General features: G+C 39.1%; 1 protein-coding gene across 2 annotated transcripts in view; it reads right to left on the bottom strand.

Annotated features, from left to right (window-relative positions):
* Positions 1–1099: 1099 nt before the first annotated feature.
* The window catches only part of SUFU (SUFU negative regulator of hedgehog signaling), a 102908-nt gene continuing 79868 nt past the window's right edge, over positions 1100–24139 (bottom strand). For both annotated transcript variants that reach the window (XM_044437620.1, XM_044437629.1), the window contains exons 11-12: positions 12250–12318; positions 1100–7893 (exon numbers count right to left, since the gene is read on the bottom strand). In XM_044437620.1, coding sequence (XP_044293555.1) covers positions 7804–7893; positions 12250–12318 — 159 coding nt within the window. In that variant the 3' untranslated portion in view covers positions 1100–7803. The remainder of the gene's footprint in view (positions 7894–12249; positions 12319–24139) is intronic.

The raw sequence follows: 24139 nt of genomic DNA, 5'->3' as shown, positions 1-24139 counted from the left end.
TCTTTTTAAATGGCTGAGTAAATCATTGCCCCATTCTTGCTCTTATTTTGTGTCTCCCAAATTCTAATCTGTATGCGCCCATTATCTTGTATGTCAGGCGAAGTCTAACCTCTCATCACATATGAAAACTGCCTTCATCTATTTCAGCACCAAAAGAGATTCTAAATTCTGAAACTGAAATATATTCTACTGAGAGCTAACCCAGTGGTTAAGAGCGCAGGAAACCTGGGTTCTTCGCACTCGGCCGTGGTGCTCACTTCAGGCCAGTCAGACTCTTAGCCCAACCTAAGTCAAAGGGTTGTTGTTGCTGCTGCTGCTGCTGTGAGGATAATTTTTGCAGTGTAACAAAGGCCAGTGTCACTTTAATAAAAGTAAATAAAACCCAAGTACTTAGCAAGCTACTTTACAAGGAAACCTGTCCTATAAATGTCATATCAATCACCTTTATTTCTTAGTTCTTTCTAGCAGAGACCATGAGAGAGAAGCAGAAGCTGACTTAGAATTGTAATTGACAAGCCAGTATTATTAGAATCTAATCTCATACAAAAATTGGTTCTCCTTGAATAATTCACTATCATTTTCCATCAACAATTCAGATACAATTAAATCAGATTAAGTGGGGCATGGAGATCTGAGGATCACCCTTATTCTACAGTTGGGATACTGAGGCTCATAAAAGTGTGATTATGTAGGAGTCAGATTATGGTGTGTTCATACCTATTCAAATATAATAAATACACTAAAAAAGAATAGCAGAAAATCACCTCAGAATGTGGTTGTGAAAATGAAAGCAATAAAGTTTGTTAAAGCACCTAGCATTTCTAAAAACAAAGTCCTATGGAAATTATTAATACAAAATGCAAGCTTTTTCCTGAGGCAAATCATACTATGCAAAGGGAAACAAACCACATCAGAGGCTGCTCAATAAGTGAATGCTGGGTCCCATGTTCTTACATTATATGTGCACACGAAAAGCCCCCTAACCTGGCTGCAGCTTGTAAATAATTGCTGGAACAAGAAAGTTAAACATGAGTGAAAGCAAGAACAAACACTATTTATCAGTTCTGCAATCATTCAATAAATGTGCTTAAGACACAACTATGCAAACAAGTTTAATGTATTTTGAATACACAGGAAAGAAACAAAGCTTTGTGATTCACAAAAATATTACAAAAAGTAGTTTTGCGCAGGTGAGCACACCGGCACTGTGATAATGTAAGAATATACACATTAGAAACTAATATAAAATTTTAAAAACCTCTGCTAGTTTAGGTTTCCATTGGGTTTTTTGGTAGAAAAAAGGCATACTACAAAGTACTGAAAATCTCACTGCAGGAACGGCAAACCATTTTCAGACAGCATCTGCTGTGTCCATAACAGTTTTGTAGAGGCAAACAAACCACACACAAGCACGCGCGCACACACACACACACACAGATGAACTACAGAAAGGTTCACCTCAGCTGAAGCTCGTCAAAGCTGCCTCAGCAGTCAGAATTAAAAGTGGAGGAAGTCTAAGGATTAGTTCCTCCAAAAGTAAAATAACTCATTCTGTTCAAAGTTTGCTAGCACTACAGCCACCCATTATATAGAACTATAGTAACAACCAACAAGAGCTCTATCCCTTAAAAAAAGTTAGCAACCTTCCTGACTTTAATAGTAATCTCTGATTCCTATGGTGATAAAACAGTTTCAATAAGGGAATGTGCACTTTCTTCCACTTCAAGTGTGATACTGCTGCAATTTATTCCTTTAAACATTATCATTTGCTGTTTTTACCTGCAAGTGACATTCAGAACGGCTCAGACTGAACACCAGTTACACTTCAGTCTTTCACCCAGGTCCACCAAGTCAAACAAAATGGGGATGGGCCAGAAAGCACATGACTATGAGGTGCTTTTCTCTCACAAAGGCATTTTGTACTGTTAAATTGTACACTGTGATACCAGAAAAGACAGGCCTTGGACCGTGTCATTTATCAGCAATCAGAGCACAGGATCTTTCGAATTAACTCACTGTTTTATCACTTTAATAGGTTTTGCCAAGTCTTTACACAGAATTGAGTTTCTGAGCAGTGTTGAAAAGGAAGCTAGTAAAAAGAATACTTAAACCTGAGCCAACAAGCCCTGTAAGGCAACTGCACACTCAACTATCTCCCCAGGGTGTCAACTGGGCTGCCAGTGGCCACCCTCCCTTACTGCAGGCCTTCACAAATCTAGCTTACACTATCTGCAAGGCTCATGCTATCACCCTCCCTTTTCTCCTTTACATAGAAGGACAGTGATGAACACAGACCTTTGCCATCAGGGCCTCAAGAAAGAAAATGCAGTTGCCCACATTCTTCCACCCTCACTAGGAAACAAGCAAAGGAAACATTTGAGAGACAACATGTGGGGAAACTGACATGTTTACAAAGCCAGGAGAGTTAGCTGGCAACCAAATTCTTGTTTGCGCTTTTAATTGAAATTATTTTCTGAAATTAAATTGCACATGATGAAGCACTTTAAACGCCCCCCCACACACACACTCACACACACTGGCATCCACTAAGCTATTCTGCTATCAGAGACTTTGCTTTTCAGCAGTGAATCCCAAAGCAGAGAGATGGAGAGCATTTTTCAAAATACGTACACAACTCCCTTATTTGCTGGCTGGTTGAAAGTAGCAAAGGCACACCTTTATGACAGCCTAGGAATGATAGTACAAAGCTAATGTACTACTTATTAAGATTTTATGGTCTTTAAGCAATTTGAGAAAAAGAGAACTGTATATGAAATGAAGGGGAATCAAAGTGCATCAAGCTCATAGGTTAATTGCCTGAGAGGCAGGTCAGACTATGGGTTCCTTTTAAAATTCTCTTCAGCTACAGGCTCATTTTCTGTCTGACATTTTGAATGCCCGGCAAAGGAAGTTTTGAAAGAGTAAATGATGATGGGAAAGAAACACCACAGTAAGTTAGAACTCTGAAGAATATGAAGGTATTCTTTCTTTCTTATACATTATGACAGTGGTAGTATTGGGGAGCAAAATTAAATATTAACACATTTTTGCCTCAAGCCAATAAAAACAATTCTGCAATTCTTTTGTACCATGACCCTTACTTTTCTTTATGTATCTGGATCATGCACAAAGGATTTTTCCGATGAAGTATTTTTTTTCTATGGCTGCTGAAAAAACGAGTACAATGGGATGATGGAGCAATCTCTGTAGAACCACAGATGTGAAATCCAGGCTTTCATCTGTCATACTAGGGCCTAACACATCCAGGTCTGCAAAGTGAAGTGACTGTGTGGAGTGCAGTGTTAAATATGCTGCAGAAGACTACATTATGCATAGAACATTTCTGCTCTAGTGTCATCTGTCTTGCTGGGGAGACCAAATACAGAGCTACCCATCAGAAAAAAATGCGTAAGATGTAAACTGGGGGTGTGTACAGAGGTGCATAAAAACAGGAGACACCACAATTTTGTTTGCTCTTTTAGTGACACACATACCTGTCTTTGCAGTGAACACTAGATTTTTCTGATCAGTTTGGCACTATCCCTCACTCTCCTGGTGAGCTACCCTTTTTGCACTTTTGATGCTTAAGATCCTGCTTGTTGCAGGATTATTCATTTCAACTATCATATACGGTTTGATTTATTTTTAAATGTCCCAACTGTATGTTTTGAAGCTGAAAACTGTTCCAGACCAAGGGTTTTCATGATATCACAAGCATTCATTCAACCAATACTCTGTACAACCTCCATGGCTTTAGATTAACAAAACTTGTTCCTCTCCCCTGAGCTCAATCCTTACAAGACTGCAGTTGACAACAGTTGTGAATATTCCTTCAAGAGGAGTGGCTGCTGTTTTTATATTTAATGTCCATAAATTTTAATGTTACGGTAGGGAGGCAGAAAAAAAGAGAAAGGGACATGAAGGAAGACTAAGGGTGGAGGTCTTTGTGAGAATTCTTATTGCTTTTATGGGGCTTGGCTCCTGAGTACAACAGTGCATGTGGCCAGACACCTGCAGCTGGATGGAGTCTATTATATCTTGCCTTCCACCTGACCAGTCTTTTGCTCAAACTTCTATAGCCTCTTGATCAGATGCTAATTTACAATATCTTCATAGTTAGATAGTAAACCCTCAGGAATGGCTCTTTTGCTACTATTTGGTCTGGTGGCTAGGTTAGTACTGTCCAAGCACATGACTGATGCAACAGCTGCACTGAAAGTTAATAATTGTTGCAGCAACCCAGGAAGGGTGTTTACAACTCCAGGTGCTGAAGGGATTAAGGAGCAGGTGCAAACCAACTGAAGAGCAGCCAAAGCTCCAATTTCCTGTAAACCACTTCAGTAACTAGCAAGGGGAGACCAAGAGCACAGAGCAAACCTTCCAGCCTTGTCTCAAAAAAAGAACACGTGGTCATCTTAACTGAACACAGCAGAAATGCTTGCCTGTGGAATGTTACTTAGATACAGTAAGTTGGCGAGACCAGGCACCATTCCATTAAGTTCTCTGTAGAGCTGACAAGAAGAGCACCCAACAGTAACTGCCATAAATTGTTACTGATTAAACAATATATATCAAAGTACCTTACCTATGATTTAGCAAAGAAGTAATTTGTGGATAGTTTTAGGCAAATATGAAATATGAAAAACTTGAACCAATTTTTCTTGGTGGACAAAATGCTGAAAAGTTTCTGTCAGAATGAAACATCCGTGTGAATTTTGCAACAGACCATCATGAGCCTTAGTAGATAGTAGCCTAATCTCTACCTCACAGATCCTGAAAAATCCACATAAATCCTGTCTTTTTAAAAAATCCTGGTTAGCATTTCACAGTACAGTATTCTGTGAATTATTCCACAATTTCTTTCATTCGTCAGACAGGAAACCACTCAGCATTTTCCTCTATCAAAAGGGGGAAGTGACTGATGACTGGCCCATAGAGAGGACTGAATCTGACAGTGTAGCTTTGCAAAGCATTGTGGCACTAATTAATACAATGGAATAAAAAGATTTCAAGATTAACTTTAGATGATCTTGATAATTTATTCTTTGAAAAAATGCTAAGGGCTCTTTTGATTATATATAAGAGCGTTATGATGGCTATAAATCATTGAAAAGGATAACAATGGCGACTAGACTTGAGGACTGTGTATTTCCTCTTGTATTAGAATCAGTATGCCCCTAAATTCTAGTTGCTGGGTCACATGGGCAGGAAGGTGCTACTGCATTCATGACTTGCTTGTGGGCATCCTATCAGCAACTGGCTGGCCATTGTAGGAACAGAGTGCTGGATTAGAAAGGCCTTTAGTTTTATGTAATACTCACACACACTTCTATAAACAGGAAATTAGGTGTCAAGGAAAAGGATTCAAGCCTAGTTTTCTTCCTGGCATACCAGCAGTTATGTGCGGAACGCCTTTTTCACAGAGAAACAAGGAAACCCATTATAGACCCCTTTACAGTCTGAAGCAGAGCAGTCAAGAGAAAAGTTTACTATTTCAGTTGCTGTTTGTGAGAACTAGGCCTAACAAAAATGCTTTTGGTGGGGGAAATAAACAATTCAGTAACATTCAACTGATTGTTAGTATAGTTCACAGTGACTCCCTTTTGCATTTCCACAAGAACACCCTATTGTTTAGCCCACTTCAGTTTTTTAGTCTTGTTTTTACATTGTGCTTAAACCTTTAGTTACAGGTTGTTGGTTAGTTCTGCTTGCATTAGAACATAAATTTGGATCATATGCACAACTGCAACACAACAACTCCCCAAACACTATCAATTAAAGGTGTGAATATATGCTGAGACAAAGAAAAGTCCTGACTTCCAGCATGCCCAGACTAGCTATACTGGTTGGGGCATGCTGGGAATTGAACTTTTTGTCATCTCAACATGCATAGGACTGTGCCTTCAGTGACTTCCAAAGCACTTTTGTCTTGTAATCCCTAAATATCAGACCAATGCATTGTGCTGTCTGAAGTCTTAATATGAAAGATGGGCAATACAAAATAGTTTCTTATGAGCTACAGCATGTCCACAGCTCATATGTTGCTCATATTTGCTCTAGCCAAGGCATCATCACATGGCTGGTCCTCTTTAGAGCATGTCTGTCATTTCTAAGCTACCTGCAATGGGGAAGAGTCTTTTTAAGCATCAGAAAAATACTGGAATTTTATTCTGGACAACATGGTTCTGTCCCAGACGTTAAGCTACAGATCAGAACAGCTGAACATCTGGAGTTTGGAATGGGTTCTCATATTTTAAAGCAGAGCTGCTATCTTGGCTCACATCTTTTGTGCTGGGTAGCCAAGTACAAAGAAAATGGTTTTTTTAATGGATCCCCTGCCCATTAAAAAAAAATCTATAAAAGCAAGGTAAGGGTGTAATCCTATCCATGGTTAGATGGAAGAAAAGTCCTACAACTCCCAGCATTCTATAACCAGACCTTTTTCTATCTAAACAAGTATAGGACTGCAGACTAAACATGGCAGTTGGAACGACAGCCTAGCTGAAGTTTGCTTTATTCCATATTGGTGCTGATGAAGTGGAGCTAATTCCAGAATATAGATTTCTGCTTCTGCAGTGAGCAATTTAATATATGGTGGTAGTGAAATGAGCTAGAGAGCTAGTACTACTTAAGTCTCGCTTAAGAAGTCAGTTTAGCTTCTGGTAGGAACAATGTCAAAGTTTGCAAGGAAGTACTTTAGAAATACAGTTTTGCTGTCATAAAACCAAGCCATCAATACTGAAGATTAATATCTGTGTTTGCAGGACTACATGGATGGCATTTCCAAAGCATTCCAGAATGGCCTGACTCAATAGCCAATAGAAATCATTGTTTTCTAAGCTGATTTAAATACAACAGCCTTTCAGACTTCTCTTTACACATGAACTATTTCCTGTTTCTTTGCAGTCTGAGACAGGGAAGCCTTGCAGAAATCTACAACAAACTTCAGGAGAGGTGTTTTATCGGGAATGTTAAAAGAAGGACTGGTTGTATTAAGACAGAAAATAAGCGCAACCATCAATTCACTGTGTAGTTCTACAAGTCCAAGGTAAAAAGCCTTTACGTCTAATTGCCCACTTACTTTCCTCTTTTATTTGTGCTCAACAGGAGCAACTGAAGAAACCTGGGCCTGTTCTGGCCTATTGCCCCAATGCGCGCACACAGAGAGATGTTTAAACCTACAATCCTACACACACTCAACTGGTAGCAAATCTCACTAGATACAGTTGAGCTTTCTTGTTCTTATGATAAATCAAGTGAGGAATTTACTTTCAAATACAGTGCTTTTACGTCTCATATTTAGATTCTAAACCCTAAGGGGGCTGGGGGAAGGCACTATGCCCTTTCAAGAGTAACAGAACTCATATTGAAGGATGAATTCTGGTCAGGAAAAGCCTGGATGATCAATGAATTTTGGGGTTACACCAGAAAAATGTGTGATGAAACAAAGGCAGATGAGGCATACATATCCTGAACTAAGGCAGCAGGGAGTTCTGGAGCCAGCTAAAATAAGAAAATTATTATTACAGTGACTATTCATAGTTAAATACTTCTTTCTCTTTGTCTCACTCTCACTCACACACTTGTACAGGATATTCAGAGTTCAGCCACAAAAAAGGAGAAAGCCAGGTATACTGGAAGAGTTCAGTTCTTTCTGGACTGCTATCGGATAACCCCTCCTCTGTTTGCAGTGGTTGAGCAGCAATATCTTGTATTTGCAGGAAGAACTTTTACTGCACTAAATTATCCCATGAGTCACTGGGCAGCACACAATAACTTGTTGCTTGTGGGTTTCTGTTGGCTTTAATGGAGCGGGTTGTCAAATACAGCATCAGGCAAGATGGAGACTTTCAATTTCTTTTCAGGCCAACTATACTCCTTTGGAAGTTTGAACTAAAAAGTAAAGAAATTAGTTATTAGTTAAAATACTTTACCACGATCTGGAACATGCAAAGCATACAAAATAATAGCATTAAAGACAGTAAGAGCCAAGGTTTCAAGCAAATAAAGAAAACTTTTCCAATGAGTTTATCTGGGACAATTGATTGCATAGTCAAGTATTGTTCCTATCATCACCCCTTGCCTGCACATCATTTGTTGTCCTACTTTGTTTTCTTCTGGTTCACCAAGCCCTCTCAAATTCTTTTTGTTTGCTTAAAAAGGCACAAGGGAATTAATCTAGAGGTTTTCTAGCCTTTTCATATATGTGTACAACAATTCAGGATTCCATAGCACGTAGAGTCCAAGACAATGGGCTGAACCCAGACTAAGTTAGTTCCTTATCATTCTGTCCCCTTCCCCCACCTCCTCTTTTCTTCCTCTTTCCCTCTGCCTCTGGCCAGCATTTAAATGCACCTTTGCAGTTGATCCTGTTCCGCCATGTCATTGATTTTCTGAGGATTATGTTTTAGGTCAGTTGGTTGCAACTTTCAGGACTGCTGGTAGTTTGTGAGCAGCTCATCAGTCATAAAGGAAAGTATTGTAGGCAGGCAGGCAAAGTCAGAGAGGTAAGCATGTAAGTAGTATCTTCAGGGATATACATATGGGTCCCATCCATCCCTCTCTCCCATGCTAACAGCTGATCATCCTCTGTTATGGAAAATGAAGGTCTTGAAACAAGAAGTCACCATACTGAGGGATGTGGAAACAATGCCTTAGAAGAGACCCACTTCTTGGGTGGTTGTTAACTTATGGGGATCAAGTGAGGGTTTGATGGTGAGAGATTTGATAGTTGATGGGAGAGAAAGAGAAGGATGTATTGTCAGCCTTTTTGTGGAATTGCATGCTAGATAGTGCAGCAGAAGAATCAGTGAATGTTGGAGACATGTTTTCTCTCCCACATTCAGGGAGAGCTGTATCAGCAGAATTTTAGAGTTTCAATCCATGGATACAACAGTTGTGTCAGGAGGAAGAATTATTTATGTAGGGAATTTCTGTTACACTATCAAGCAAAGGCCTCTTCTGATAGCTATTTGCTAGATACTGAGAAATGTTTTGCAACAAGCTAAACTGGCACTTAAACTCATACCAGACCACTGGTGCTTAACATAAAAAGGCACAGAACAGCTTTTAAAATTCAGCTTCTCAGGAAAAGCCAACAGGAGTCGAGTAGTGTTAAATATGATATGAATTATCCCTTAGAGATGATGGTGCAAATTTTTCTTAGGTGAAATAAAGGATAGAGTACAACTTGGCAATCAGTATTCAGAGAAAAATGGTAGCTAAGATCACAGAGTCAAGGTGCAATAACAAAAGGCCATTTGAAGAGAGATGCAGTGTGTCTCCAAACCAAGATGGGATAGCTGAAGTGCTTGCTATAAAAGGAGAACTTAGCTATCCTGAGCATATCAGCTATCTATTGCAACAGGGAAGGCTAATGAGAAATCATCATCACTGGGTAGAAAAATATGTAGAAATATTTATACCAGGTGCTGTGTTTATCTAAGAGGAAAATATTCAACAAATTAAAAACCTAAAGGAAAACATACTCTACAGAATTATTGTGGGTGAAAAGAACAGTATTTTCACTTCTCTGCTAAAAACTCCAAGAGTGCTCATAGGATGCGAGGGGAGAGCACAGGGGCAGCCAAAGGAGAAAGCAATTTCAACTTCCATCCCATTAAGAGTTAAAGCATCTCCAGTTTTGTTGACTTTTGACTGCCCCTCAAAATGTTATGTTTTTCATGCAAATCCTTGAGTCGGAAAAGACTTGTGCAGACATGCCCTCTCCTTCCTGACTGGTTTTAAGGTTCCCAGGAACTGAGCTTGCCCACTGGTCACAGCTCAGGAAACTCACAGCTTGTAAGAGCAAAGGAGCTATGTAATCCTTTAGCTTCTGTGATCAAAAGCAAGGGAAGCTCTCTGATCCCAGTGAACTAAAATGTAGGCAGAGTTGTTTAATATACTCTCTATAATCTTTGCTCCTAGCCCGCATGACTAGAACAAATCCCATCCTGGCCCTATCTACACTCACATAAGCTAAACACACAGAAGGATAGCAAAGGTACTTTGCCGAAGTGTGCAATCATTCTGAATGGGATCTTTATTGAGCTAGATTAAATAAGTTTTGGAATTATATTATTTATGTAAAATTAATGTATTCAAATTAATTTAAATAATATTAAAATAAAGAAATGAAGAAATCATTGAATATGGAAGGCATAACTCAGATTTTACAAAACTCAGGAGTGAAATGGTTGATCTCCTTTACCAGCTCTGCTTAGTTTACCAGCTAAACCATTCCTGGAGAGGGATTGCATGGCCATAGTGGTTCACACTCTGATAACCTCCTGATCAGATTATGATAATATAATGACCAGACATTTTTAAATGATTTTATTTTATGCAAGTTAGTGTCTATTTTATGCATTTCTTGCTTCTTCTTGCCTTGTTATTGTATTGTTATTATTGTGTTACATTTTACATTGTGTATCTTCCCTGGTATTGTAAATGGGTAGTATAAGATATATAGATGGGTAGTATAAAATATTTAAATAAATAAAAATAAAACATCAGCTTGCCACTAAAACAAATTGCATTACAAGAAGTCAGCAAATGAGCCAGTATTTTTTAAAAGGAAATTCAAAAGGAAACAAGAAAGTTCCAGGCCCATTAACTTAGCATCTGGGCAATCAAAACTGTCAACAGGTTGGAGCACCTTTCCTATAATAAAAGGTAACATTCTAGGAACATTTTAATTTAGCAAAATATGCTTAAGTGGGGACTATTTATAAAATAAAGAAAGAATTAGGGTACAATCAAATGCCCTTGATGCACATAAGCCTTAAAACATAGAGACTTACATGCATTCAGTATAGGGTATAAGGTGTGGTAGAAGCAACTTGTGCCATTCTGTGCTCTGTATTTAATCTAGTTAACCATTTTCTGCAGTCTAAAGGAAGCACTGCAAAAGGAGGGAAAGAGGCTGGAGCAATATTTAAATACAATGCAAGGCACTGGCCCCAGCCTGCTATCTTCTCTGCACCCAGCCTGCTCCTATACTTATTTATTTATTTATTAGATTTCTAACCCATCCCATTAGCTGCATGGCTCCCTGGATAGGCTACAACAATGCAACCATGCAATACAATGAAACATTAAAACAATAAAATAATAAACTAATAAAATGTTCCCACTTAACAGAAATAATAATTTAATGAAAGCCATACCCCCTCTCGAGGAGGCTAATTTCTGACAGTTCTTCCGTAACAACTGTAGGAGGGGAAGCAGGACAAGGCAGGACTGCAGTATGTGGAATCCCAACCCCAAGGTCGCAGGACCTTAGAATGGGAATTCTAAATAATCCTATGTCCCCACTCCTGAAATTATTAAAGTGATCATAGGATTGCACCTTGTTTATAAAAACTGAATTGTAGGGGAAGAGTAGAACGAAAAATCTTCCTCCGCCTCATATAACGCTAAAACTCACGGTCACTTAATGAAATTGAATGGCAGTAGAATCAGGATATGAAAAATACAACACTTTTCATCTAAGAATAAATCTGTGGAATTAACTGCCACAATATATGGTGATGACCACTAGCTAGTGAACTTTAAAAGATTCAGACAAATGCCACCCAGAGTTATTAACATGTGAGAATGACTAGTATAACTTGCACAATAGCCTAACTTTCCAATTGAATACAGCAATTTTAGCTGTATTCCGCATTAAACAGTTAAAGTAATCAAGACTGTTTTGGCAACAGAAGTGGGGAATGCTATTTTACTAGCAGACAACGTAAAATTGGAGTCAACAGGAGTCCTACAAAGGACATTAATAATTTTGCATGACATGGGTAAACATCAGAGAGGACACTCTTATGGCCTACACACGAGAAACCATTAGCAGTCCTGCAAAGGGGTCATACAGCTGACAGAGCCTGTTACCACAATGCAATTCTTTATAGAGCTAGCAGCTTTCTGTTAGTGAAAAGCTACAGAAAACTCCATCAAAGCAGGCCAACATTTATATCTATATTCAGTAGAATATTAGGGCAGCAGTCCCATTAGAACATCAATAAAACATAATTGGCTGCCACATGAGAAGCTAGGATAGATGTACTGAAGGAGACCATCCAATTTCTGCCAACCATGGATACTCTGGGTGTACAATCCTCAGGTTGCTGCTGTATTGGGCTGTATGAGCAAAGAAAACTTGTGCCATGAAATCAGGCAAAACCAAGAACCTCAGTAAATCAAGAAACTGAATATAGAAAAAAACCCTTGGGTATTAGAGTTGCACAGACTTACTTCCTCTGGAGAATTCAGATCTTCTAGGTCTTCCAGCATTCTTTCCACAAACTCTTCAGTCAGCAAGATCTGCAAAAGAAAGAGACAGTACGTTTATTCTTTTACGCTCCAAGTTTCACCTAATTGCCAAGCAACAGATTCCTTACTAGTCCACAGAGAAGGAACACTACTGTGTTGTTTTTTCAGCAATTCACAAAGGCCTTGGAGGTCTGTTTGCTTCTTCCTGTAATACCTACAAAATGGTGCAATTATTAGGGAATCTAGTTGTATCATCAATGATCTTCCTGTGTCAAAACTAAAGGCTTTGATTTAGAGATGAAGAAAAGCTAAGAATTGTGAAAAGAGATCATATTATCTGAAAAGGAAGGCAGTAAGAAATATGATGGGCCTTTTTCCCTCTGACACACCAAAAAGCTAGCTTTAGGCTTCAATGAACAGATGGGAGGAAGAGCAGCAGCTAATACTAGCTTTGAAATACTTTCCTAGAATGAACAATCTAACTTTCACAGAACTTCTTTGTTAAACCATGCCCACAGTGGCAGGCCATACTCCACCATTTATGGGAGTTCAGAAACAAAGGATGTACCCATATCTGTTCCAAGCTCAGAACAGGTTCCTTTTTCAAGAGTCAGATTAACCAAATATACCAGGACATTTAGATACAGTAATACAAGCTCCATGCTGCCTGCCCATATCTTCTCACACAGGAGTTCCTATGGCATGGTTTTTAATAAGGCTGAATATGTCAGCGATTAACAACTATACCTTTTACACTGTACTTAAACTCAGCATTGCTCCTGCAGTGACTGCACCATACTACACTAGAAATCACATCCATTTGATGTGCATGATATTAAAGGTGACATCTGCAGCAAATCAACATCACAGGCTGTCATAGCTCTAGGCGCCTCATTTAATTTCTTCTGGGATTTAGAAGCTTAGAAGTTGAAATTGAACAAATAGGCTCTTGTTCTTTGAAACATTTCAGCTTGAACCAAGCACCATCTTTTGAGAATATATAAGAGCTCCTATCGACAGGACACTGTGGAACAAGAATAGACAATTTATTCCCCTAAGAAAGAAATGATCTAAAGCAGCAATGGGAAAAACTGTAATATACAGAGACCAAGTTAAATCATTTCATGCTCATTCAAAACCCCAAGAGGACCATTTCTCCCAGGAAAACCTTTGGCTGTAACCGAGACAACAAACAGGCCCAAGAGTATCAGGTAGCAATTTCTATGGGGATTTGAAAAAAACTGCAACATTTCCAATACTTCTGGAAGCATTGTGCAAATATGTCCCGTCCCACCAGCCTGTTGTAACTGGTTTCTCATGTTGAGATACGGTTCTGAGTTTGTATGGAAACTGTTTGCAAAACATACCTCCTGTGCTCCACCTTTAGCAACTAATGAAAGAAATGCCCATGTTAGGATTTTCATGGTGTATACTCCCAACAGTGTGAATGTTCACAAATTCTAGTTACTTGGATTACACTACTTCACTTTCCAGACAGAATGTTATATATTGCCCTGTTCAGGCATAATGCTGTAAAATGTGGAAGAGAAAAGACCATATTCATTCCACCATTATCACTTCCCTGAATTCTCATTTCCTGTGTTTCTACATGTGATAATTTAAGTCTCAAGGTTCCTGCTCAGTTATAGTCTTCTGCGTATGAGCAAGCCAAATGCATATAAGAGAGTCCTTCCAAACCTTTCCACTCAACTTAGACAGTGCAGCAGGGACAAAGACAGCATGCTTGTCTCTAAGACACATACTACAATTCCCTGTTCAGGTACGATGTCAAACAAGGATTATGTTGCTAGCAAAATAGGTAAGAGAAGAACATGTAAGTAAAGTTCCTGGAAATTTGGCCACAACACAGTATCCAGATATGGAAAAGGCATTAATAGTAGCCAGACATGGGTTTCAAGGAAGCCCACAGCAAGTAATGAAAACCACCTGCTATTTGTCCATTCCTCACAAACAAGTAGTAATCAGAGAAATGCAGACTCTGAACCTGGAGGTTCTATTTAGTAATCAGTGATAGAGATGTCATCCATTATTTTCTCAAATACATTTTAAAACTATCTAAGCCTGTTGCAATGACATCTTGTAATAATGAATTTCACAAATGAAGATTGCGCTATGTGAAATAGTATCTTGCCTTCTGTCCCTAAGTGTCATTTGATGTCCTAATTTCACTAGTTACTTGTTCCATTTAATGTTCACTTTGGGTCTCTTCTTCCTAAACCAAAAAAGCCCAGTGCTTTAACTTTTCCTTGTAGGGAATATTCTCCAGTCCCTTGATCATTTCCATTCCCCTTTCAAACATTTTTCCAACTCTATAGTGCTGCTTCACACAGAGCAATGAGAACAGGTCAATGCACAGTGACCCGATACACATGTTCACCAAGGTTTGTTTCAGCTGCAGCACATATTCTAAATATGCAGACTCCTCAACAGAAGCACCATAGGTGACAATACCTGACCCCAAAACTTGATCATGAGATGGAGAATGAAATCAAGGTAGCCTCAAACAAAGGCAATGCTATAGTAATGGGTGACTTCAAACATCCATACATTGACTGGATAAATGCCAGTTCTGACAGACAAGATAGAACAGTTAGTTATGGAATCAACCAGAGGGGAGGCAATTCTAGATTCAATTGTAGGTGGGGTTACCCACAACATAATATGGAATATAAATGTTGCTGAATCAACTGGAAACAGTGACTGTGGTGGTATCATGTTTAATATACAGTTAGATGAAAGATTGGTAAAGAGGTCCAAGCACAGTTGTGTTTGATTTCTAAAGAGGAAATATTCTCAAATATGAGAGAACTGGTAAAAAAAAGAAGTTGAAGAAGGTAGTCAAAAGGGTTAAAATCCCTTCAAAATGCTTGAAGATTTTTCAGAACCACAATAATAGACACAGATAGTATGCATACCACAAGTTAGAAAAGTTAGCATGAAGTCCAAGAGATCACCAGCATGGTTAACAAGTAGAATCAAGGAAGCTATTACAGAGAAGTTTTCCTTCAAGAAACCGAAATCTTGCTCAAATCAAGAAAATAAAAAGGAGCACAAACTTGTTCAAAGGAAATGTAAGCAGACAATGAGAGACAAAGAATAACTTTGCATAGCATATTGCTAACACCATCAAGGCCAACCATTAACAATTCTTAATACCAGAAGAATAAAAGCAGCTAGAGCAGTAGTTGGACCACAGGATGAAAACAGAATAAAGGAACACTAAAGGGGTACAAGGAAATTACAGAAAAGCTGAATGATTCCCCCCCCCCATTTGTCTTCACAGCAGAGGGTACAGAACAGATACCCATTCTTGAACCTAAGTATTCAGGAAGGAAGTCTGAGGAATTAAGACAGATAGTAGTGACGAAAGGTGAAATTCCTGACCTTATTGACAAACTAAATGTTAATAAATCAGCAGGCCAGATGGTATCCATCTTAAAATTCTTAAAGAACTCAAATATGAAATTGCTGAACTTCTTACAAAAATAATTACTATGTCCCTAAGATTAGCTTCTGAACCAGAGGACTGGAGAATGGACAATGTAACATCAAATTTTAAAAAGGGATCTGGAGAGAACTGGGGAATTGGAGGCCAGTTACTTTAATGTATGATCTGGGTAAATTGACTGAAAATATGATTAAAAATAGAATCAGTAAGTACACAGAGGACAAGCCCTGATGAAAAAGAATAGAATGGCTTCCATTAAAGGAAGTCATGTTTCATTAACCTATTGGAGTTCTTTGAGAGAGTCAGTATGAACATGGACAGGGTAATCCAGTAGACATTGTTTACTTGGCTTTTGACAAATCCTTTTACTAAAGACCCCTGAACAAATTTAACAGTCATGGAATAAAAGCAGGGGGAGGGTCCTCTAATGGACTGGTAATTGGTTAAAGAAGAGAAAGGGCAGAGAGTGGGAATAAGTGGTAATTTCTCTCAATGGAGGGATGTGAACAGTGGGGTCCCACAGGGTTCTGTATTGACCAATGTTTCTTAGGAGTTATTAAGTATTAGGAATAAGCAGTAAAGTGGCCAAGTTTGCTGATAACACCAAATATTTATGGTGGTTAAAACTAATAGTTCCAAAGGGATCTCTCTAAGTGAGAGAATGGACATCCAAATGGCAAATGCAGTTCAATATATAAAAGTATAAATGTTGGGGCAAAAAATCTCAACATCAAGTATAGACTGATGGGATTGGACTGATCAAGAAAGGGATCTTGGGGTAGTACTGGACAGCTTGATGAAAATGTCAACCCACTGCATAGTTGCTGTGAAGAATCCAAACATTGAAGCATAATTAGGAAAGGAACTGAAACAAAAACTGCAAGTTTGTACTCCTTTTATACAAATCAACAGAACAACCACACTTAAATATTGCATGGTTGCTACACCTGAAAAAGGACATTATTGAGTTGGAAAAAGTGCAGAGAAGGGCAACTAAAGTGATGAAAGGGTTGGACAGCTCCCTGATGTGGAATGGTTACAACAACTGGGATTATTTAGTTTAGAAAGGTGGCAAATAAGGGGAGACCTGAGCTGATCGGTGAGAGATTCACTACAGATAAGAAGACGTGCTTCTTCACACAGCACATAGTAAAACTATGGGATTCATTGCCATAAAAAGTAGTGATGGCCACCAATTTGTATCATTTTAAAAGGAGATTGGGCAGATTCATGGAAGAGGAGGCTATCAATGGCTATTAACCTAGTTAGCTATGTGCTATCTCCATTATCAGAGTCATGCCAGTCTACACCAGCTGCTAAGGCCTTTGGGCAAGTGGAACTCTTGTACCCATTCTGGTTGTGGGATCATGTAGGCAGCTGGTTTGCCACCATGTGAATTGATTCCATTGCTCTAATCCAGAATGACTTTTCTTATGTTCTTATGCACAGTAACATGGAGCAGCATGATTAATTTAATTATAAATCAGGGAAAATCTGGGGGAACAAGTCTGCTTTAGGAAGTCATTTGAGGCACATTTTTTTTGCCACCTGAACTTCACAGAGGAGGGTCTTTCCAAACGCCCACTGTTGAGGTATTATGTGAGGACATTCTATTACTTTCTTAGTGACTAGCAAAACCTCCTCTATGACTAAGTATATATAAGGCAATGCAATCTGCTAGATATCCTGCCCCCAACTTGTTAGGCTTTGCATAAGAACAATTAGGTAGCCAGTACAGTTCTTTTCCTCCCTCTTGAATGCACATCTTAACATGATAAGCAGCCTGAGAGTATCGAAGAAGCTGGAATCTTCACTCTTTCACTAGGCTGGTCTCCTAGCATGGTCACCCAAAGCAGAATGGTCAGGGGACACCAAACTAAATGCGTTCATCCTATTCAGGAATAATAGTCAGTACAACAACAGAGATATCTCTAATGGAAAAGTGTGTGGAGAAACTCCTGAAGGGCAGCTACACCTGGGCAGAAGTATTTTTGGGCGAAAGTGTTTTTTGGCGCCAGGCGAAGACCTTTTTATTCAAACGTCATTTTAATTGTTAATATTATTTGCTTATTTTATCTGGCCAGGGCGACCAGATAATTTAATTTGTTGTATATTTGGATGTATTATATTTTAATTTTATGTTGTGAGCCGCCCTGAGGCTTCGGTGAATGGGGCGGCATAGAAATGTTTTAAATAAATAAATATTAGGTGAAGGCAGGATGGCACAGGATCTTTCATAGACAATGACAGTGACATTCAATCTAACTCTGGTTAATTCTGCACAAAAGGCAATAGAAAACCACCTCTGAATTCCCTTACCTTAAAAACCCTACGATGAAACTATCCAAAATGAAACAAGAGATAGTGTCAGAAGATAAGACTTACAAGTTGGAAAGCACTCAACTAACTACTGGGGAAAAACAAAGGACAAGTACAAATAGCACCTGTTGCTAATAATGCAACTAGATCAAAGCAAAAAGGAAGTCTAGTGGTTCACATACAGAGAAGTTAAAGGAAAGTCTGATGCTGCACAGCACATACAATTGGAACATTGAGAAGTATGAATCAAGGCAAACTGGAAATTGTAAAGCAAGAAATGGGTTGGTTAAATAGTAGTAGGTGTGAGAGAACTCAAGAGGACTGGAATGGGGCATTTTCAGCCAGACACACAGTATTTTACTTTGGAAATGACAAACTTAGAAGACATGGAGTGGATCTAATACTGAGGCAAGATGTAGCACAGGCAGTAAGGGGCTATAATAAAAAGATTGACTGAATCATATTACTGCAGGACCCCTTTATCCACTGTCTCAGTTATCGCAGTTTCACTTAACCAAGGTTGGTCATCAGCCCTCAACGTTAGTGGGGGTTTGGGGCACAGAATTCTCACAAACATGGAAAAACTGAATATCTCTAGAGAACTACGCACTCTGTTTGGGGACACCATGCTCTCTGTCTCAGTACTAGCCAGCCTCACTCATGAGTTTTGTCTCTCAGTGGGTGCAAATACTGTAGAGGTATTCACGGTTTTTCTCCAGAATATGTTTAGTTTACCCTAAAGATGTTCTTGGTTTTTCCATTTTTGCAGAAGTCCTGTACCCCTAACCCTTTGAATGTAGTTTTTGTTACTATCTGCCTGAAGAATGTTAAGTTTTTCATGATGACCAAACAACAAAGGGTCAGTTATTTAGGGTTCTCTAAGAGAGACACAAGAGAGTTGAAAATATAAAATAAATCTCTGTCAAGAAGTCAGAGTTTGTATAGATAAATATTTTGACATCAGATGTCTTCAGAAGACAGTTGGCCATGATAATCATACACAATGATAATCATGCTCATGGTAATTATGTACAAAAGTTACTGAATGTCTCCTGCTATGTTTTTCTGTTACTAGCCTAATGCTGGGAACAATAGATGGCAAAAGAAGGGGATGGCAGAGGATGAGGTGGCTAGATGGAGTCACTGAAGCAGTCGGCGTGAGCTTAAGTGGACTCTGGGGGATGGTGCAGGACAGGAAGGCCTGGAGGAATGTTGTCCATGGGGTTGCGATGGGTTGGACACGACTTTGTGACTAACAACAACAACAACAACACACCATTGTTCTGTTCTGAGGTTTTTCTGTTACTAATCATTGCAAAATGCTATATGCATAAATTCACTGTGTATGAGCACTGTAGGAGCTGGACTCAACTGGAGCTGGACTCACTCTCTATTGCTAATGTGCACCTACAATAAAGAGTATTTTAATACAAAATTACTTGCTGGTGTTGCCTGTCTTTCACAGTCACACAATTAACAAGATGGACTTTTTTGTCTTCAACATGCATTTTCAGGCATCTGCTGGAGGGCTTGAAGCCTACTCCCCATGGATATGGGGTCCTGTTATAATCAGAATTTGTGGAAAACCTAGCAACCTACCATCATTCAAGTCTACACCCCAGCAAGAGATGCTGAAGAAGAAAAACTTTATGAAGGCACTGAAGAGGAAATTAATAACACAGAGAAACAAGATATCCAGATAGTCATAGTGACTGAAACACTATTTTTTGCGAGGCAGCAGGATGAAATTCTTCATGAATAGTGGAAATGCTTGTGGAAAGAGTAGCAAACGAAGCTAGAGACAGTAGAGACAAACTTGGGAGAACCCACTGCTACAAAGTAGGCTGGAGCAGGCACAGTTATTCAAGTTCAGACTGGATGAGAAACATTGTAAGTTCAAACCTGCACCTGTTTCTGGTGAGGATCAACCTAATTTAAGAGTCTTGTAACATCTAGCAAAGGATAAGGCTCTGCTTTATTTTGCTTGAAAAAGCATTGATTAATATTATGCACAGTGTTACATATATGCACTCTCAGATCCTTGGAAAGCCATAAATTACTAAATGATCACTTCTGGATATATTTACTGGAACAGAGCTTTTGTACAACATGTTAACTTATAAGTTTATTTAAATAATGGCTAAAAGAGTATGTGATGTGCGCTAGTAATGGTAGGGACACAATGTATTTTGTCACCATCACCACACTTCTCCCATAAGAAGTGAAATTATACAAAAGGCCCAACACATTGAATTCTATAAAACCTTAGCACCTTTTGGTGTTACCATACACATAGTATTCATAACTTTTTCTTTAAAACAAACACTTCAGAGGTGGTCTTGAAAACTGAATACCAGAAAACCTGCTTTTATTGTTAAACATTTTGAGAAGGATAGATTTTAGGGAAGCCCCTAAACCTCTGGAAAGCAGTTTACAGAGGACACCAAGGTTCTGATGGATGGAGACCTAATGTGGATGAAAGGCTTCTTCCTGGAGATGGCAGCAAAAGTGTTCTGATGGATGGAGACCTAATGTGGATGAAAGGCTTCTTCCTATTCTCAGTGCGGGGAGAACAGAACTCTTGAAGGGGAGACCGCTGATGGTGGGCAAGCTGGAGTGCGAGCCAGAGTGTAGGGAGGTGAATCCTAAATCTCCCCTTCAGAGAATGACTGTGTCCTAGCCGGTTCCATCGCTGGGATGGGTTGAGGTGGAGTCAGGATTGGTGCTGGCACAAGAACTGATAGCACTGGTGGAGAATGGAACCTAGGTCAATTCCTGTGTTTGGTCTTCTGTGCCTCTGGCATCTTTTTGGCCTTTTTGACCAGCTTTCCCACCTGGCAGGTCTTTTCATGTATGAAAAGTTGTGAAGAGCATGGACAGAACAGTTGATGGAACCTCTGCAGTTGCCAATGGATTGCAGGAAGATGGACTGGCCTGAGAGGTAGACTCTAGGTGCTGGTGGTGCAGCTGAGTTGATGGCCAGAAGGACACAGCTCCAGTTTGGGCCAGAACTTCCCTGCTCAGTTTTTCCAGGTCTGCCAAGTGAAAGCCTGGCAGCGGACACACTTCCAAAATGGTGCTTTGAGTGCCATCAGAAAAGAAAAAAGTGAGCAAGACAAAGGAATAGTCTGAAAAAGAGTCAACAGGAGGTGGAGAGGTTATTTTTTTGTTTGTTTGAGAAAAATAGGAATAAAGTAGGGTTTTCAAAAAAGTAAAGTGGGAGAGCACAAGTGCAAAACAAGCTGAGAATGTGGTGATAGACCAAGGAAATGAAGGGAAAAACATGAAGAATACCATAGAGGAAAGCCCCAAGGCACCCACAATGGCAGTTGGAAAAGAACTGGTGAAAAACGTGAGGAGCTCCTCTTAGATATAGCAGGGGAAGGGAGGCGAGGGGTTCCCACCAGAACAAGTCTTGCCTGGAAAATCTTCCTGAAAACAGGTCTCATGCAGGTGCACACAAAACATGAAGAAGAATGTTTCTTTTGCTGTTCTAATACTGATTGGCTCCAGAAATCTCACAAGATCTGGACCAGTGATACAGGGAAATACATTTCCTCTAGCACATTTAGCTTTGCCTCCTGTCTCCCCCCGTATTAATGGGGGATAAGCCTGGATATCTTCAGACTTGGGCCCTAGACCTAATGCATGTCACATTCTTTTCAAAAAGGTATACCACATTCCCTTCTTCAAATGCTACAAGCACAAGTAATGGACTATAAGGGATTACCCTTTTATTATCACAAGTGCAGCCTTTCATACTGCTTTACAAGCCAAACTCTAGGGTGTTTCAAAAGCAATTTCCAATGCACTGTGAAAAGCTGTTGCTATAAAAATTAGGAAGCCCTGATCCATGGCTTACTATATCTTGTACAACCATAAAGGGATTTCTTTCCTTGCAGTCAGATATGCAGCTATAATTAAGCCCTATGCAGGCATTCCAAATGAAGCTTATATTTACACAAGAGGAAGGAAAGAAAAGTGTCATAGTTCTGTCTTTCTCTCTGTCGCTGTTCTCTTTGCTTTCCACATATTGAAGGTGATTATCAGGAATGACTATTCTATTCACTGAAGTCCTCACATGATTTAGAAGCATGATTAAAAGCTGTAGACATTTGCCCTCAAAACATGAAGGACAATGTGATGGGCAGTAAAAGGGTAGAGCTAGTAGCATGCTTATTCTTGGTTTTCCCTTCTCACGTATTAAAATCACAGATGTAATTCTGAATTCTGACTTCAGAATAATTGTGGCCAGCTACTCTAAAACTCTCCCCATATATGCTAAAGCCATCAGAATAACCCTTCCATCCTGCAGCTATGGACCTAATCATATGCGTGTTGCATGAAGAAAGGCACACACACTGTTGATGAAATGTTTAAAAATACCAGCATGTTTAAAAATACTGTGACATCTAGTTTGACCCTGGGCTATAGAACCTTTGTAGCATAGTAATGTCAAAAGCAAAACCATATTACAGAAAGGGCTAGACATATTGCTGGAATAAAGAATGATAAGGACTGCTCCAGCACTGAGTTTTCTTCCTCGACATGGAGATAACGTGAGGGAGAGCAAAGCACCTTCTCCCACCTATGTACTCATCATAAAAAAAACCCTGGTTCCAAGATAATGCATGCCCTTTTTTGTACCCCAAGAGTCACATTAAATATTGCACTGTTAGATACACACATTTTAAAAAATCAACAAAGGTATGTAACTATTGTGCATCTGCAAATAGTTGCACTAAACAGCCAAGATAGGTGCATTTCCTTACTGTTAAATGCATTATGAAATATATGTCTGCTGCTATGCTACATAGCATATGAATCAGCCATTCAATTATTTCAGTGATGGGAAAAGCTGAATCCAAAGTCACTTAGCTTCTTCACACTTTGGATATTTCTAACACCACGCACTGACAGATACTGGTAAATCACTATTGTATTTCATTTAATATTTCCTAGCTATTTAAAAATCTTTATCACATCTAGGTATGGTCAAGTTGTCTCTTTGTGTATGTACGCATGTATATGAGACAAAAAGAGACAGTCCATTTACTTTACCCAGCCTAACTGTTCACCTGCAGCATTTACTTTGCCTTCAGGAAGAGGTTTGTCTTAATAATATCTTCAGAAAGAGTTGCTGATGCTTTTGGCAGCCATTATTTTAGAGGAGGTGAAAACGTTGCTGGAAGCCTTTGATCATGTTCAGCATTAGCACAAGTGTTACACATCAGAGACACTGCCAAAGTAACTAACATACAAATAGGAGCTTACTGCTAACAAATAAGGATTCTTGCTTATGTTTGCACCTTTGTGGCTCAAAGAGAGTTTTTATTGAACAATATTGGAAACAGTGGAAAGTGTTCAGGAATTAAGCTAGGCTAACACAAGAAATCAAGAGGTTTTAACTTTGTGCAACTGATCAGTAGATATAAGCACAATTCTAAGCGCTTGTAGAAAAGAGTGATTTCAGGACCCTAAAACTGAATCCTAAAAGAATTCAAATTCTGTGACCAAAAAACCTTAACTTTGCTATTGTAAATGTATTATGCAAATAATATAATACTAATTTGCTTTCTTCATTCTGCTTTGGGGGATGGAATTGTGTGTTCAAAGTTAGGGTCTTGGACAAGATCTGAACACAAGAAAGCAAGTGGAGAAAGAGGTATTTGCAAGGAGAACTGAGAGGTGTTCAAGAGCAGAAGGCTCATCTTGTGACCAATGGATATCCCATAAGAAGTATGTATGGGCTGCATGCCAAATACCAACAGTAAAATTTTGGAGGAGGGGAGAAGGCAAGGAAAATATTCATAACTATGAGAGTCAGAAGTATACTTTGCAAGAAGCTGGAAGCTTCAGATTTGTAAAGAAGCTACACAATCCTGTGTTAAATAGCATGCCCCATTCTTTTAACATTTTGACAACTGTTCACTTTTTTAAACTCCTAATTTTTGAGACAACTTTCACAAATGAAGTAAACTCTTAGAACTCATTACTGTCCAGCAGATTTGCATGATACTCCCATAGCAGTGGGAGAGAAGATAAAGATCAATTCTCATCTTTTTTTTTTTTTTGCCCTTTATT

The sequence above is a fragment of the Varanus komodoensis genome, unplaced genomic scaffold (genome assembly GCF_004798865.1).
Source record: "Varanus komodoensis strain SLA01 unplaced genomic scaffold, ASM479886v1 scaffold1, whole genome shotgun sequence".
NCBI classification, from domain to species: domain Eukaryota; kingdom Metazoa; phylum Chordata; class Lepidosauria; order Squamata; family Varanidae; genus Varanus; species Varanus komodoensis.
The sequence above is the reverse complement of the archived record's forward strand: the minus strand, read 5'-3'. Positions and strand labels throughout refer to the sequence as shown.